This window comes from Rhinopithecus bieti, unplaced genomic scaffold, assembly GCF_001698545.2.
Source record: "Rhinopithecus bieti isolate Rb0 unplaced genomic scaffold, ASM169854v2 scaffold_74680, whole genome shotgun sequence".
Classification (NCBI taxonomy): domain Eukaryota; kingdom Metazoa; phylum Chordata; class Mammalia; order Primates; family Cercopithecidae; genus Rhinopithecus; species Rhinopithecus bieti.
This window is the reverse complement of record NW_016828033.1, coordinates 286,372-302,248: the sequence shown is the minus strand read 5'-3', so window position 1 is coordinate 302,248 and position 15,877 is coordinate 286,372. Positions and strand designations below refer to the sequence as shown.

The 15,877-nt window shown below is 48.0% G+C and overlaps 1 protein-coding gene across 2 annotated transcripts in view; it reads right to left on the bottom strand.

Annotated features, from left to right (window-relative positions):
- Positions 1–404: 404 nt before the first annotated feature.
- The window catches only part of ABHD4 (abhydrolase domain containing 4, N-acyl phospholipase B), a 22,931-nt gene continuing 7,458 nt past the window's right edge, over positions 405–15,877 (bottom strand). The window contains exons 1-7 of one of the 2 annotated variants that reach the window (XM_017864224.1): positions 14,270–14,356; positions 10,688–10,776; positions 8,682–9,054; positions 8,365–8,519; positions 6,213–6,324; positions 2,844–3,030; positions 405–1,885 (exon numbers count right to left, since the gene is read on the bottom strand). In XM_017864224.1, coding sequence (XP_017719713.1) covers positions 1,796–1,885; positions 2,844–3,030; positions 6,213–6,324; positions 8,365–8,519; positions 8,682–9,054; positions 10,688–10,776; positions 14,270–14,292 — 1,029 coding nt within the window. In that variant the 5' untranslated portion in view covers positions 14,293–14,356 and the 3' untranslated portion in view covers positions 405–1,795. Of the gene's footprint in view, positions 1,886–2,843; positions 3,031–6,212; positions 6,325–8,364; positions 8,520–8,681; positions 9,055–10,687; positions 10,777–14,269; positions 14,357–15,877 lie in introns of those variants that run through there. The other variant, XM_017864225.1, reaches the window with a different exon arrangement.

Genomic DNA, 15,877 nt, shown 5'->3' with positions numbered 1-15,877 from the left:
CTCTGCATAAGGAATATTTGAGCTGAGATCCAGAGGATGAGTAGAAGTTAGAACAGGATGTAGGGAGCAGTACACGCGTGCGTTCCCTTGAACTTAGGAAGAAAGGATGCTTAATGGGCAGCAGGAAGTACTAAGCTCCACCTCTCTCTGTGAACTGGGGCTTGGCCCATCCACACTCTAGATCTCGACTCCTCATTTGTCATGAGTGGTTGGCTGAGAGGGCCTGTGCTGACCTTGACTCTGGCTGGGTCTAGCAGGCAAATGCCACACTAAAAGGAGAAGGAGTCATGGGTAGGCAGGCAACCCTCAGGACTCCCTTCTCTCAGGCATCACACAGGCTGTTGCGAATTCAGCACCACCAGCGCTCTTGTCAGAGCAATTTTAAACATCATCGCCACCGGCAGTTTTTACTCATTTGTTTATTAATATAGAAAAGGAGCCCAGGGCAGCTGGACCAGTAGTACAAAGCACCAGGAGTTAATGCCATTCTGGTGACAGGGTTGGTTTTACAAAAGTGAAGGAGCAGACGGGAGCTGCCAGGTTCTGAGGCCAGGCCCAGCCTACTGCCCAGAACCCCTGAAACAGCTCCCTGGGAGAGGGCTGACAGGTGGGTCGGGGGTGGATTGAGCTGGAAGCCACGGGGACAGATTGGAGGGATAGAGGGTCATGCAGTGGGAACCACCCAGTGGCTGATAAGGACAGGGAACTGGTGGCTGGAGGCTCCCCGTTGGGCCATGGGCAGGGGCTTGCAGATGGCCTCAGCTCTGGGGGCAGGTAGAGGAACTGCAGGGACTGATGGGCATGGAGAACCCAGACATGGCCCTGGGACTGAAGGGCCTTTCCACCCTTTCAAAAGGAGCCACCTTTGCTCTATACTACATGTGGGGCTTCAGGGCCCAAGGCACAGGGGAGGCTCAGAGGCCTCCAGTTGGGAGGAAGATGGGGCAAGGAAGGAAGCACTTGAGTGTCCCTAGCTTAGGCAGCCAGGGATGAGACACAGGCAGGACAACAGCACCCCCACATAGTGGGGCTAGAATGTGGGGCAGGGACGGGCTTATCCTCAGCCAGTGACCAGGACCAGCCCCTTGGCAATGGTGCCTGTCTCAAGCCTTAGCAAATCAAGTGTGCAACAAGCAGAGGGTGCCGGCAGACCTGGGCTCTAGCCAGAACTTGAATCACACAGAGCTGTATCACCATGGTCCAGCCATGTCCTGCCTTGGCCTGTTTCCTCCTCTGTCAATGAGGGCTTTGAACAAGACATTCTAGGTCATGAAAAGGACTCTGCAGGTGAAAGGAACTCCAGGACCTGCTCTTGGCAGTTAACCAGACCCTGGATGGAACTGGTATGGGATGAGGTGAAGTGGGGCATGGAGGAGGAAGGTGTTCTTGCATGGAACCTATCCCCACAAACACTGCAGAGCTAGGAAAGGCCACTGGAAGCCCTTCTTTGCCCAGAGGAAGAAAGGCTGCAGAGAGAGTGAATGTGGCTCGGTGCAATCCCTTCACATCCTCCACCATCTGGGTAACACTTGGCAAGGAGTGGATGAGTGACATTGTGCAACCCTTTATGCTCTTCCCTGGGGGTGGCACTCAAGGCCTCTTGTGGCTTCTGCCTTCAGCCTTCAGTGTGGGATCAAGAGTGTTCTTTTCACTGTACTCCTATTCTGGGAACAGCCCAAGACTCTGCCTGGCTGGCACATGTTAGTTGGTGAGGAAAGGACAGAGTGGGTGAGTAAGCAGACAGGGAGGCAAGAGTGACTCTCTGGCTTTCTCCTCTTCCTCTTCAGAGAGTGGCTCAATCAACTGAGTCGCAGATCTCCTCCACCACAGCATTGAAGATGTGTGGCTGGTCAGCATAGACGTGGTGAGATGCACCCTCAATCTCCTGTGGAGAGAGGACCCGCAGGGGTGGGATGGCCCTTTATTTCCTGGCACTGGGAAGCCTTCACACTATTTATTTTCCCCTTAGACTTGCTTGCCTGCCACCCACCAGTTCTTATCAGAAATAATGCTCCACTTTTCTCGCTTGGATCTTGGTATTTTCCTTTGACAGCCAATGAATCCCAATATCCCATTCTACCTATTTGATGAATATTCACTATGTCTTTCCTTCCATGTTAGCCCCACCACTGATCTGCTCATTTAATCCAAAGGTCCAGTAAACCCGGGCCCATGGTTGGCACCCAGCCTCATTAAGCACACTCATTAGCACATGGTGGAGAGGGCTAAGAAAGAAGGGGAGGAGGTGTGGTGGGGAGCTTCATGGCAGCCTCTACTATTCACTCTACTGCCCATGGCTCTGGTTTTGGGGTACGAACTTCATGGGGGCTGGAGTAGCAGCAGGTACCTGGCTGCTAGACAACAACCAGCCTTTTAGCTGAACTGGCGAAAAGTAGGAAGCCCCTAATTAAGATATTACAATCCCAGCACTTTGGGAGGCCGAGGCGGGCAGATCACCTGAGGTCGGGAGTTTGAGACCAGCCTGACCAACATGGAGAAATCTCGTCTCTACTAAAAATACAAAATTATCTGGGTGTGGTGGTGCATGCCTATAATCCCAGCTACTCGGGAGGCTGAGGCAGGAGAATTGCTTCAACCTGGGAGGTGGAGGTTGCGGTAAGCCGAGATTGCACCATTGTACTCCAGCCTGGGCAACAAAAGCAAGACTCCATCTCAAAAAAAAAAAAAAAGATATTACAAAGAGAGCTTCCAAACTTCTCAAATCTACTGCCCTATCTCAGTCTGTCCATTCCTCTTTCTTCTTGATCACCCTTCTCTACCCCAAGGCTGAGAGCTGATTGACTCTCAGTCATCATTTCCACTCCTTGGGTGGTACAACATACCATGTCTCGGACATAGGAATCTGGCCGCTGCATCTTCACCTTTTTTCCCGTACTGGTATCTATCCAGGTGTTGGACCCATAGATCATGGTGATGGGCACATCTTTTCGAATCAAGTGAATTCGCTCCAGCATAGGGCGCCGGGCCCAGCCAAAGGACTCCATCATGGCTTTGAATGCTGTCTCACCACTGTCAGAAGCAAAACAGATAAGCTTCACAGCAGAATATGTCAACTTGTTGGTCTCTTCAGATACTGAGACAGAATCTTAGTTATCTTTGTATTCCTGTCAAAGCCCCACACTGGGCTCATTAAATATTGGTAAGATTAGCAGATGACCAAAATTCCAGAGGCCTCCTATCACAGAAGAGTTCAGAGGAACACTTATGAACAACCCCATGACAGTACGAACTGTCCAAGAATCTGAGAATGAAATGGATTATTATTGACTCAACAAATATTATCTGTCATGCCCTGGGCTGGGAAAGGGGACACAGGAACAAGAAAGGTAGGGTGTTGCCCCTCCTGGAGCTCACACACTTTAGCTCCTGTGTTAGGGAGGTAGGCACTAAGTAAATAATCATATGATTAATTGTTATTTAATTTAAAATTTCTTGGGCTGGGCGCGGTGGCTCACACCTGTAATTCCAGCACTTTGGGAGGCTGAGGCGGGCAGATCATTTGAGGTCAGGAGTTTAAGACCAGCCTGGCCAACATGGTGAGACCCTGTCTCTACTGAAAATACAAAAATTAGTGGGGCGTGGTGTTGTGCTCCTGTAATCCTAGCTACTCAGGAGGCTGAGGCAGGAGAATTGCTTGAGCTTGGGAGACAGAGGTTGCAGTGAGCCAAGATCATGCCACTGCACTCTAGCCTGGGCGACACAGTGAGACTCTGTCTCAAAAAAACAAACAAACAGCCGGACACGGAGGTTCATGCCTAAAATCCCAGCACTTTGGGAGGCCAAGGTGGGCGGATCACCTGAGGTCGGGAGTTTGAGACAAGCCTGGCCAACATGGTGAAACCCCATCTCTACCAAAAATACAAAATTAGCCAGGTGTGGCGGTGCATGCCAGCAATCCCAGCTACTTGGGAGACTGAGGCAGGAGAATCGCTTGAACCTGGGAGGCAGAGGTTGCCGTGAGCTGAGATCGTGCCATTGCACTCCAGCCTGGGCAATGAGCAAAACTCCATCTCAAAAACAAACAAACAAACAAATACAACTTAAAATTTCCCCAGAAGGGTGAAAAGGTGGTTGGGTGCTATGAAAACACAGACTGGGGATTTAGCATGTTGGGGGTCTAGAGAGATGGTCAGAAGTTCATCTGAGGTGAATGCTTAAAAGTGAGTACTATAGTAGTAAAAAGGGCTTCCTAAGAAGACTCTGGAATTAAAAATCAGTCTTCCAAGGCCTGGGGGAGCAGCAATTTCTGTTAAGCAAGAAGCAACAAATGCCAATGTAATCTATTTCATCCCCTGGTCATTTGCTCAGGCAGAATGAATTGAGGCCGTATCATGAGGTGTCCACAAGGCTGGGACAGAGCCAGCTTTCTGGGCTGGTCTGCAGCTTCTGCTAGAGATAGGGCAGGTTGGGGACACTGCTGCCTCCTAGGCTTGGCCTGTTTAGTACTGTTAGATCTCCATCCTCTTTTACATGTACAGATGAACGGGAACCTGAGTTCTGCCCAAGCCACCAGAAATAGATAATTTTTTCTTAAGATATTGCAACATAGCAGAAAAAGTATGGAATTTGGAGTCAAATGAATTCAAATCCTCGGCTGTGTTTCCTTAGCAAGTCATGCAACCAGAATATACTTTAATTTCCTTATCTATAAATGTAGAGTATTATACCTACTTCACTAGGACATCATTAGGAAAATAAAAATATATACAAAGCCCCTAAGTTTAGGTGAGGTGAAGTAGATACCCTTAAACACATTGGTCAAATTTCATGTTTTCCAAGGAAATGTTTTCCAAGGAAGTGTTACCATGAGCTTGTCAGGGTTACAAAGTCAAAAAACTCAGGAAGTTACAAAATTGAGTGATGGTGTTTGTGGGTGAGGGAACTGGTTGTCACTGATGTCACCTTTGCTTCCTCTGGGACACAAATGAATTGCAGAGTTCTATACTCTGTGGCTTAGGTTGGGAGGACATTGTACAGAACTAGGTCTGGGATGGGGAAAGTTCTGGGGAAAGGGCTAGGGCTGGGCCTGTGGGGCCTCAGGTGGGTATGAAATGGGCACTGAGCCCATGGGGGCTAAGAGAAGGGCCAAGGGCAGGAAGACAGGGGAACCTGATGTGACTGCTGAGCTAGGAGTTTCTATAATACTGTTTGATCAGGGTTCTTCAATTAGCTGAGCTCATGTGGAATGCTGGACAGCTCACACACTGCCCAACAGCTATTTGGATTTGAGGTTAATGCTGAGACAGTATTGCTGGAATGCAAATCTCTGCCTTTTTCACAGCTTTGGGCTCACAACAAGTGACTTGGACAGCCCTAGAAAGGGGTAGGGCAGTAAGCCTGCCTTTGCTGAGATGCCTCCCAGCAGCTCGGGGTGTCACCAACATGGCCTCGTGGTATCAGCCAGTCACAGGGCAGTTCCACGTAAAAGGATCGCCTCCCTGACTGCCCTGCCATCCACGCTGCCCAAACTGCAGGGAGGTAGGTTTGTGGGGCCAGCTGTGTCAATAAGCAGCACCAGATAGGAACTTCTCAGAGTTCTCGGGACATCCCCTAATCTTCCAAAGATGCAAAGAAATTTCTGTCCCAATGATAAGGCATTTCAAGGGCACATAATTAAATTTTAAAAAGCATGCTCTTTCATTGAGAAATTCTATTTGTAGTAATGTGTTCAACAGATACAGTCACACGTGTGTACAAAGGAATCTGTACATGGAGGCCCTCTGAAGAAATGGCACACATGCTATCTTAGACTGGAAATAATAAGGAAATTTAGGGACTATATGCCTGGGACAGGAGAAGACTTCTTTTCCTTTTGAAAATATCATGTTTTGCTAATTATTTTGACCTAAAAAAGAAAAAAAAAACATGTTTGTATCACCTTTTCCATTAAAACATCTTTTAAAATATTAGTATTTTCCAGACTCTTGCTTATCAGGCCAATTGCATACCTGTAGGGAACAGGGAGGGCCTTCCTCTAGAGACGGGCAGCATGTTTAATGAATCCATTATCTTCTATGTTCCTTTGGGTCTATCCCTGGGGTACTCTCTGGAAATGATGAGGCTTGCTAGTGCCTATGTTTCCCTGAGTCAGAGCTTTGTTGAAGAAGAAATAAAGCCCAGAACTCCAGCAGCTAAGAGTTTTTTCTCCTAACAACTGTCTGCCCCAAGCCAGCCTGGGAAGCCGCCCTCACCTGGGATTCTGCGCATTGCAGTGGTAGATATACTCTGATATGGTATCATCTTCAAAGAAGTCTGCAAACTTGCGTTTGAAGTCCGGCCGGAATCGCTGCACCAGGCCAGGCCCTGGGAGGGGATAGAAAAACACAGAGTGGCCAGTTTGGGAGGTGGGGCAGGGAAGACTCCTGCCTGTGTATGTTTTAACAACTTTAACAAAATCTTATTTCTCCTAAGGATTTGTTTGCTTTATTCATTTAACATTACAGCAGCAGAAAGAGTGCAGGAATCTACTGGCAAGGTCCAGGTGACTTCAAATGACAAAGTCAGCTCATTACCAAAGAATTTAGAGACAGTCTAACATCACTGAGGAGCCAGGTTATTTTCAGCTCAATGAAGTCCCAAGATCTATCCCTGCAAGAATCACAAGCCCTCCCCATCAGAATCCATGGCTGAGATGCTCTTCTTTTAGAGCCTGAGCTCTGTTCTCTTTCTCCTAGACACCCTTATGGCCTTTTAATCTTCTGATGGCAGCAGATGGAACTAGACCACCTCCCAAGAGCACTCTCATTTTCAGGCCTGTAGTCGAATATGTGGAGAGGTGAACTAAACACCTCTCAGACTCAGACCCAGGGCACTGTTCCACAACCATCTGTTCCTTTCACCTCATTATGGTATACACACATCCAACAACAGACTGTAAAAATTGGGTCTACTGATCAATTGATCTACTGATCAATTTCTGATCTTTGATCTCTCTCTCTTTCTCTCTGGTCTTCTCTCTGTTTATGAGAAGCAAGAGGGGGTAAGAAGGGGCTGGGTGGGGGGTGTCATGAGGATCTGCATGGGCCTGGCCCTCCCTGTTGCATAGTCCTTCATGGCTGCGGGCCAACTTCCACAACCACGATAGCTCTGATGCTCCTGCAGGAGCCTGGCCAGAGGCGAGAAGAAGGGAGAGTAGCTCAAGTAGGCCTTCTTTTTGGCAAAGGACTATAGAGTCTGTTGGAGACCACAGTGCTGGGAACCTCTGCCCACTTCCTCTCCTTTGGCACCTGCGTCTTGGTGTCCTCCCTCTCTCTCAGAACTCCTAAACTCCTATCTTCTACTCAAATGCTTTTTTTCTTTATCTGGAATGATTCTGTTTTTATTGAAGGACCTAGAGAGATAACTCTTACTTAGCTATCAGCAATTAACTCATAATAATTGGCTATTGAATATTACTATGTAATCACAACCATTAGTACAAGATAGGTGTCATCAATCTTTTCCATCACGGAATCTGCTTTTCCCGTCATCAGAGTAAAAAGCTCCCCAGCAGAGAAGGGTGCTGGCAGTGTGAGGTCAGAAGGCTGGAGATACTGACACTATTCATTATGGCTGGCTCCCCATGGTCCTCCACCTCCTTTTCTCCCTTTTACCGACAGAATTTGCTGACAGTTACTAAGTGCTAGGTGACACGGAGCAGGTGAAGATGTGGTGCTTGCCTGGACAAGTGCATGGTTCAGAGGGGCTTGCCTGCCACTGTGGGTTATGTTGGAGGTTTTGGTTCTGACCTCTCCCTGCTGCAGGTGTTGGGTGAACCACAGGGATAGGATTCAGTGGTTACTGAGCATGAATCACCAGCAGGTTTTCATAAAATTTCACACACATTGGGTGTGGTGGCTCACGGCCATAATCCCAGCACTTTGGGAGGCTGACGAGGATGGATCACTAGAGGCCAGGAGTTCAAGACCAGCCTGGCCAACATGGTGAAACCCCATCTCTACTAAAAATACAAAAAGTAGCCAGGTGTGATGGGGTACACCTGCAGTCCCAGCTACTCAGAAGGCTCAGGCAGGGGAATGGCTTGAACCCGGTAGGCAGAGGTTGCAGTGAGCTGAGATCACACCACTGCACATCAGCCTGGGAGACAGAGTGAAACTCTGGTAGCTATTCTGCTCCACCTGTTCCTGGCACAGGAAAAGCTTTCCCATGCCGATGAAGGGAAAAATACAAAAAACAAAAAACAAAAAACTTCTCAATCCTTGAACAAAGTGATCTGGTTCAGATTAACAGCTTTAAATAACAAGGCTAGGCCCATTCCCACTTTTTAGGAATAAGTGGGAAAGACACAGTAGGGCTTCTAGAACGTTACAGCCTTCCTTTAAGGAGATACTACAGGCTACTCACCCCAGGGCCCAGCTACTCGAAGAACAGCCAATGGATTGGAACGTCCTAGGACAGATGCCACGGCTTTGACCCAGGTTGGGGGTGCACGGATCTCACTGGGGTTAGTTGGTCGGAGGGGAAAGCCCCATGGGTCCACCAGGATGAGGTGTTTAACTCTATGTTAAAGGCAGAAAGAGGAGAAGACACATTATATTCTCTGGTAGGTGCCATAGCCCCTTAAATCACCTGGGAATGAGAGAACTTTGGAAACGAATACTGGAAAGTTCCCATTAAGGTCAGGAATTAGGTCACAAGGGATGGAGGCATCTCCTTATTACCTCTCAGGGTACTTGATTGAGTAAGAAGTGGCCAGGAATCCTCCCAAACTGTGCCCCAGGAGGATCATGCTGGGGATCCCCATGGTCTCCCGCCATGTCTCTATCGATGTCACAAACTCATCCTCAGCCCCCTCTGGGTCCCTCGGGAATGCTGGCCTTGAGCTTCGCCCAAAGCCAAGCAGATCGAAGGTGTGCAGTGTGCGGCGGGCACTCAGTGAGTCCATGTTGAGGATCCAGAGGCCCACGCCGCCCCCAAAGCCGTGCACCATCACCAGTGGGGTGCGGTCCTTTTGCTCGGGGCTCACAGTCACCGTCCAGATCTTATTCTGGTTTGGGAGGGACACATATCTGGCCAGGAACTTATTCTGGAGACCTGGGGAGGAAAGAATCCCATGGCAAGTCAACAAGTCTGTTTCCTGACAGTATCATCATTTTGCCTGGACTACCACTCTTCACATCTCTCCCTTCCCCAACCCTCCCCAGTTTCCCTCAGCTCCTTCCTTTCACAACCCTCTGACCACTGAAAACGACTCTCTCCTGAACCAAACTTTAGGCAAGCCTTTCTGAGCCCTCTTCTTGACTAGGCTTTGACCTTGGCCCCTGCCCTGTCTTCCAAATGTTTAGCTCAGTCTTAGCAAGAATCCTGCTAAGTCAGGATTAGTAAGTCATACTACGTCAGTTAGTAAGAATTCCTTCATATCTGATCAAGTTCCTCATCCCTCACCTTTGACCTTCCCTTCAGCAATGATTCTGTTAAACTGGTTTGAAAAGAACTCCCCTTATCTTTGATATTTCCTCAGTAATTTTCTATCCACTGACCCCCCTCACCCTGCTGCTTGGTTATAAATCCCTACTAGTCCTTACTGTATTCAAGAGCTGAGCCTGATCTCTCTCCTCTGTTGCAATAGTCTTGAATGATCTTTACTGATTTAATCTGTCAGAATCACTTTTTCTTTAACACTACACACTCTAAAGTATTCAATTCCAATCACATTTGTAGATCATTTAGTCTGTATGTAGTAAGCGGGACCGTCTTAATCCTTGAAACAGTGTGCCCAGCTCCCTTTAGGCCCAGGGTGGTAGTGACACCACCAACCACACAGAGCTCTTGCATCCATTGCTCTTGAACCTGTGTGTGCTTGGGGCTTGATGGATGGACAGAACTGTGGTCCAGCCAGTTGGAGGGCGTGATGGGTGTGGACTGAGCCTCAGGTGAGAGACGGAGGTGGGACAGTGCTTATTCTGCTGGTGTGACAGCAGTCTCCTGGGCAGAGCTGCCTGGGTGAAGCAGCCTGGATCCTGGACAGAGGCTTGAAAGCTCTGGCTGCTGTTTGTCTGCACTTACTCGGGCCCAGAAGAGAAAGGGTAGCAATGGCTGGGGCAGTAGGGGTGTGGTGGAGAAGATCATATGGGAAATATGGGAAGAAGTGGCTTGAGGGGCTTGTTTGAGTGAGTGGTTGCTGCTGCTAGTGGGATGCCCTGCTGCAATATAACAGTGCTGATGACAGCTGGTCTGCAAATCACAAACTACTGTGGTAACCAGATGGGGGGTGGGGGGCAAAACCAGGTAGAACGCGGGAATAGTAATATCAGAGAATGCAAGATTGTTGGTCCGAGGGTCTGCAGGTGGTAAATCTAAGAAGTACTTGTGTGGTGAGAAGAGAGAAGGAGAGAAGGAGGAAGAGAGAAGTGGGGGAGAAGGAAGGAAGAACCAGAGAATGTATGTGTTTGTGTATGCTAGCTAGCACTGGCATAGGTTTTGAGGTGAAGTTGCAGGAAGTGACAGGAACCATCCACATGGCTAGGGAGATGTTGAGGAAGCACTATCATTGGATATGGTGCCTTCTGTATGCACCTCTTCCCTCACACAACTGACATCCTTTCCTCCCACTCCATACACACTGTTAATTAGGAATCATTGGGCTCAATGTAGCAGGCTCTGGGAAGATCCTGAATCCTTCCTGGGCCCCATGAGGGAGGTGGGACAAGCTGTCCGTTCTACTTACACTGGAGGATCCTGGCTTCCACATTCTTCAGCTGAGACATTGAAGTGGGGCGCCACGTGGGCAGCCAGCTACTCAGCCAGCCTTGAGGCCTGGGAGAAGGAGACAGAGACACTCATTGGCAACAATGGAAAGAAACATTGATGCTCTTAACCTTGCTGAGAGTTACAAAAGAGTTCTCAGGAGGCAGGGTGTTCCCTAGCCTCGGGAGACCTGCCCACCATGACAGCCAGCAGTTCCCTAGCTGCCTGATAGACTGTTTCTTTTTGGTAAATGGATATGAACAACATGCCCCTTGTTTCAATAGATATTCAGAACATCCTGTATACAATACTTTACAGTTTACAAAGCTCTGTCACATTTATTATCTCACTACAGCTTTCTAATTTCTCTTTGTTACTGATTATCATAATTTATGTTCAAGGAGATTAAAGGGAGAGGCATCTTTTAACTAATGTTTCAGTTATCCTTTGCTGTCTTCAGTACTAGCTGTTTCTTAACAGTAGGACAAATTCCCATGCCATCTCCCCTACTGGCAGGACACTGCTTGGTGTTTATGTGCACCCTCTTCCAAGCCCCTAGAAGTGCGGAATACTGTGTTGTGCCCAACTGATCTCTCAGGTAATCAATCAGTCCAACCCATGGAGATGGGGTAGGCAGGGAGGAGGAGGTGAGAGACCTGGATTCAAGTTCTGTTATGGTTCACTGACAGGACACAGGTTCCCTCTGGTCTTATTTTCTAGATTGTAAAATGAGTAGAAAGCTCACCTATGTCCTCACCTCCCATGACATGCAGTAAAACAGATAACTCATCCTGCTTTCTCCTTCACACCCAGTGACCTTAAGTCATTGCAAGGTAGAGGTTAAAAGCACCAGCTTTGGAATTACCACACACACACACATACACACACACATCTCCTGGACCTGAATCATGGTGTTATCATGGGTGAGCAGAATGGCTTTGGCCCATTAAATAACCTGTCTTTGAGCATCTATATATGTAAGGACACTTGTAAGTTGCCCAGTACAAATGAGATGCTCAATGAATGACAGTTTGTATTATTCCTTGCTAACTGTATATGACATTTCTCTTTTCTTGAACTCTGCCTGAGTTACAGGACAGACATCTACAGCTATAGGAAGGGCCTGTGAACACTGGCATACTCAAGGTAGGGCACTCTAAGGGGGAATGAGGGGAACAATGATCAAATCCCCTTGGCACACACTGGGCATCCTGATACATCATTTGAAGCACAGAATTTTAGATTAGGATGTTTCCTTTGGAATCATCTAGTCTAGCCTCTGTGTTTCACAGATGAGCAAACTGATGCCCAAAGAGGTCATACAAGTTAGAAAAAAGAACCAGAACTAGAACCCCTTATCTCAAATCCAGGTTTCTCTCCCTAAACCTTCAAGCCTCAGCTTTTCAAGGTCATATACAAATATTCACAGAACTTAGTCACATTTTTACACTTATCTCTGTTTTCTCAAGGGAGGTATGATCTAAACTCAGAAGGCCAGAGTTCCAATTTTAGCACTGTCATTTACCAGCAATGTGACTGTGGGCACATTATTTAGCTTTTCTGTGTCACAGCTTCCTCATCTTTAAAAGGGAGGTAATAATATCTACCTCATAGGGTTGCCATAAAGATTAAATGTGTTAATGCATCTAAAGCACATAGAATAATACCTAGCACAAGATAAACTCCCAATAAACTTTCCTTCCCCCCAGCTAAATCACAAGTTGTCTACATTCCCAGTGTTTTGCAAGTAGCAACTCTCAGTGGATGTTTGAAGTTTGAAAGAAAAACTGGGGTTGCAACTGGGAGTGATACATCAATGGTTTTAGCCAGATGAGAGTTGTCAATATCAATCGATCTAATCCTAGGGAGACTCAGAATCCTTTTAATATTCTAGTGGAATTCCTTGTAGGCTTGAAGCACGGGGACCAAGACCACAGGATTTTGCCAGCCTTAAGAGACAAATTTTCTCTCCAAATCACAGGCTGTGACAAGTCAGATCATAACACCTGGATCCCACATTGTCCTGTTACTGTCCAAAGCAGAGCTCAGGAGAAACGCTACCCAAGGAATAGCATCATGGACTGCTCAGCAGATAGTCCTTGGTGGGAGAATTACTTTGCTTTCCTTCTTCACCAAACATGTTACAAGTAAAGCACTGGAAATGGTGTCTGGCACACTGTATGTGCTCAAAACTATGCGGGAGGTAAGGGCTGGGGTGGGAAATTGAGGCAAGGAGCAGAAAAGACATTCAGCCATGAACTTAACCTGGCTAGGATGGTCTCTGTCAACTTGATGGTAAAGCACAAGGGGTTCTGTGCTGGGAGAGAATCCTGTTCTAGACCTCTGTGATCTTGGGCAAGTCTCCTAATTTCTTTTTTTTTTTTTTTTTTTTTTTTTTGAGATGGAGTCTCGCTCTGGCCGGGCGCGGTGGCTCAAGCCTGTAATCCCAGCACTTTGGGAGGCCAAGACGGGCGAATCACGAGGTCAGGAGATCGAGACCATCCTGGCTAACACGGTGAAACCCCGTCTCTACTAAAAAATACAAGTCTCCTAATTTCTATGGACACCAGCTTCTTCATTTGTAAAAAGGAGCTGAACTACCTGCATGTCCTCCAGTTCTAATATTCTGGTTCCCTAAGTCCTTTAAAGTATTGCAAATTTCGTCTTGGAAAAGTCATCTTAGAAAGTGAAACATTCCCCTGGACATTTCTTTCAAGCCCAGCAAGCTATTAATTATGGTCATAAAGTTAATTAGTTTCCCGGACTTCCAGTTCTGCAGGACCCAGTAGGGTCCAGGAAAGGGCCAGTTCTGGTGAAACCAAGGCTCGGCTGGGAGCTGAGTCATTCTTCTCGTAGCAACTTTTTCTTGCTCCTATCAGATTGCGAACTGCCAGTCACACCACCTACAGGTGGTATCCCAAACCTGATGCCCTTGAGAGAGTGGTAGCAAATCCCAATAGCTCTAAATGTGAAACCATCGCATAAAAAATGTTATGATTATTAAAAGCATTATCAACTAGGATCACATGCGGCTACGTGTCTCGGTGGGTGACAGCTAAAGAAACTTGCCAGCCCGTTGTTCCACACCAATTTCAGCGCGGTGGAGACCTCTCCAGTCTCTCCACACCTTCTCCTTGCCGGGCGGAGGGAGGAGGCTCCCTCCATCCCCATGACCCCCGTTCTGGGGCAAGTCGAGACGAGCACGCCTGGCTGCTACCTCGGCACCCGCGTCCCACAAGCTTGCTTTCGGGGATCTCACACATTAACACGGAATCTCTCCAGAGACCAGACGAGAATGAAGGGCACTCGCGAGGACTAAGGTAGAAAGCCAGGATCCCCGGGCTGCGGGCAAGCGCGTCTCCCATGGCTCCCCAGGCTCAGCCGCTGCCTCTTCTGGGCAAATGCAAAGCGAGCAACGCACCCACCCCCCGCCCTCCCCGGAGGCCGACCTGGAAAAGGAAGGGCGGGAAGGTGTCTACAACTGTTTCTCAGCCACAGACAGTCCCAGGATCATGGCCCAGAGAGACAGACAGAAAGAGAGAAAGGGACAGGATTAACTCACTGCTGCTCCAGATCATCGGCCATAGTAAACAAGCCCTGCCAGGTCCTGGCGAGCCCGCCCAGCGCCTGACGCCAGCACCAGCTGACCCGGGAGGCCGCGAGGAAAAAGGGGGCGTGGCCGCGCAGGGGGCAGGGCTCGCGGCGGGCGGGCGGCCGGCGGGTGAGACTTTCAAACTCTACAACTTGGTTTGAGCTAGTGGGGCCCTTGCTATGTTTCCAATTACTGGCATGTGTCCCGGCAGAGATGTCTCTGAGGGTCTCAGAATAGGATGGTGATCCTGGTCACACATTTGGGGGAGTCCCTGCAGGAGCTCCAACAGCCCTCCGTTCTCTCACAACTAAAAAGTCATAGAATACTCCTGCACTCACACCCACTCTTTGGGCTTGCTATTATAACTGTGTCCTCCTGAAATCGACTCTTGTTAATGTTCCTTCTAATAAGAGGCTTAAATGTTTGTGGAGACACCACCATTGGTTGAATGCTCCTACAAAGGGCCTGGATGCCAGATTTTGAAACTAAAATACAGGACACCTAGTTAAATGTAAATTCCAGATTTAAATAAAGCAAATAATTTTTTAGAATAAGTATGGGCCATGCAGTACTTAGGACATAAGTAGGCATCCTGTATTTTCTCTGGTAAACCTAAACCTATATGATATCTGCAAAAATGGGCATATCTCTGCTCTGGAGTTGAATCTGACCCCAATCTATTTTCCAGGGAAAACACAGCTCAACTCCAGGTCACCCTCAGTTTGGAGGATAACAGTTGAAGGACTCACCCATAAGGCTAGGTCTGCTTTAGGTATGTAAGTGTGGGGACAGGGAGATAAGGCTGGCTTGGCCCAAGGTCCTAAGCACACTTCAGTTTGCTCAGCAGAGGAGCTAAATCTTGGGGCTGGCTGCAGAATTTGCTTGCACTGGTAAACAGGGCCTGACCTCCCTGGAACTGTCAGATTTCAGATCACCCCCTTAGTTAAAACCAGACTAGGGGTAGGGCGCGGTGGCTCATGCCTGTAATCCCTGCACCTTGGGAGGCCAAGGTGGGTGGATCACTTGCAGTCAGGAGTTCGAGACCAGCCTGGCCAACATGGTAAAACCCCATCTCTACTAAAAATACAAAAAATTAGTCGGGTGTGGTGGCAGGCACCTGTAATCCTAGCTACTGGGGAGGTTGCGACAGGAGAACTGCTCGAATCCAGGAGGCAGAGGTTGCAGTGAGCCAAGATTGTGCCACTGCACTCCAGTCTGGGTGATAGAGCAAAACTCCATCTCAAAAAACAAAAACAAAAGCAAACAAACAAGCAAACCAACCAACCAACCAACCAGGCTGGGGAGTGGTGGAGGATGGGTGAGAGAATGCTGGTGCACAGGGGTTTATCAAGGCAGTTTTCTTTAGCCTTCCTGCAGGACCCAGATGATTCTGAGATTTTTTCTTTGTTGCAACACAGTGTTAAGCTGATAATTATAAAGACTTAACGTTTAGGAGAACCAGCATTTATAGAGTTTAGGGGCTTAGGAATTTGCCAGATGTGGTGCAAAGCAGTACAACTAACAGAGGACTTGTCTCTTCATGCAACTTTTTTTTTTTTTTTTTTTTTTTTTTTTTTT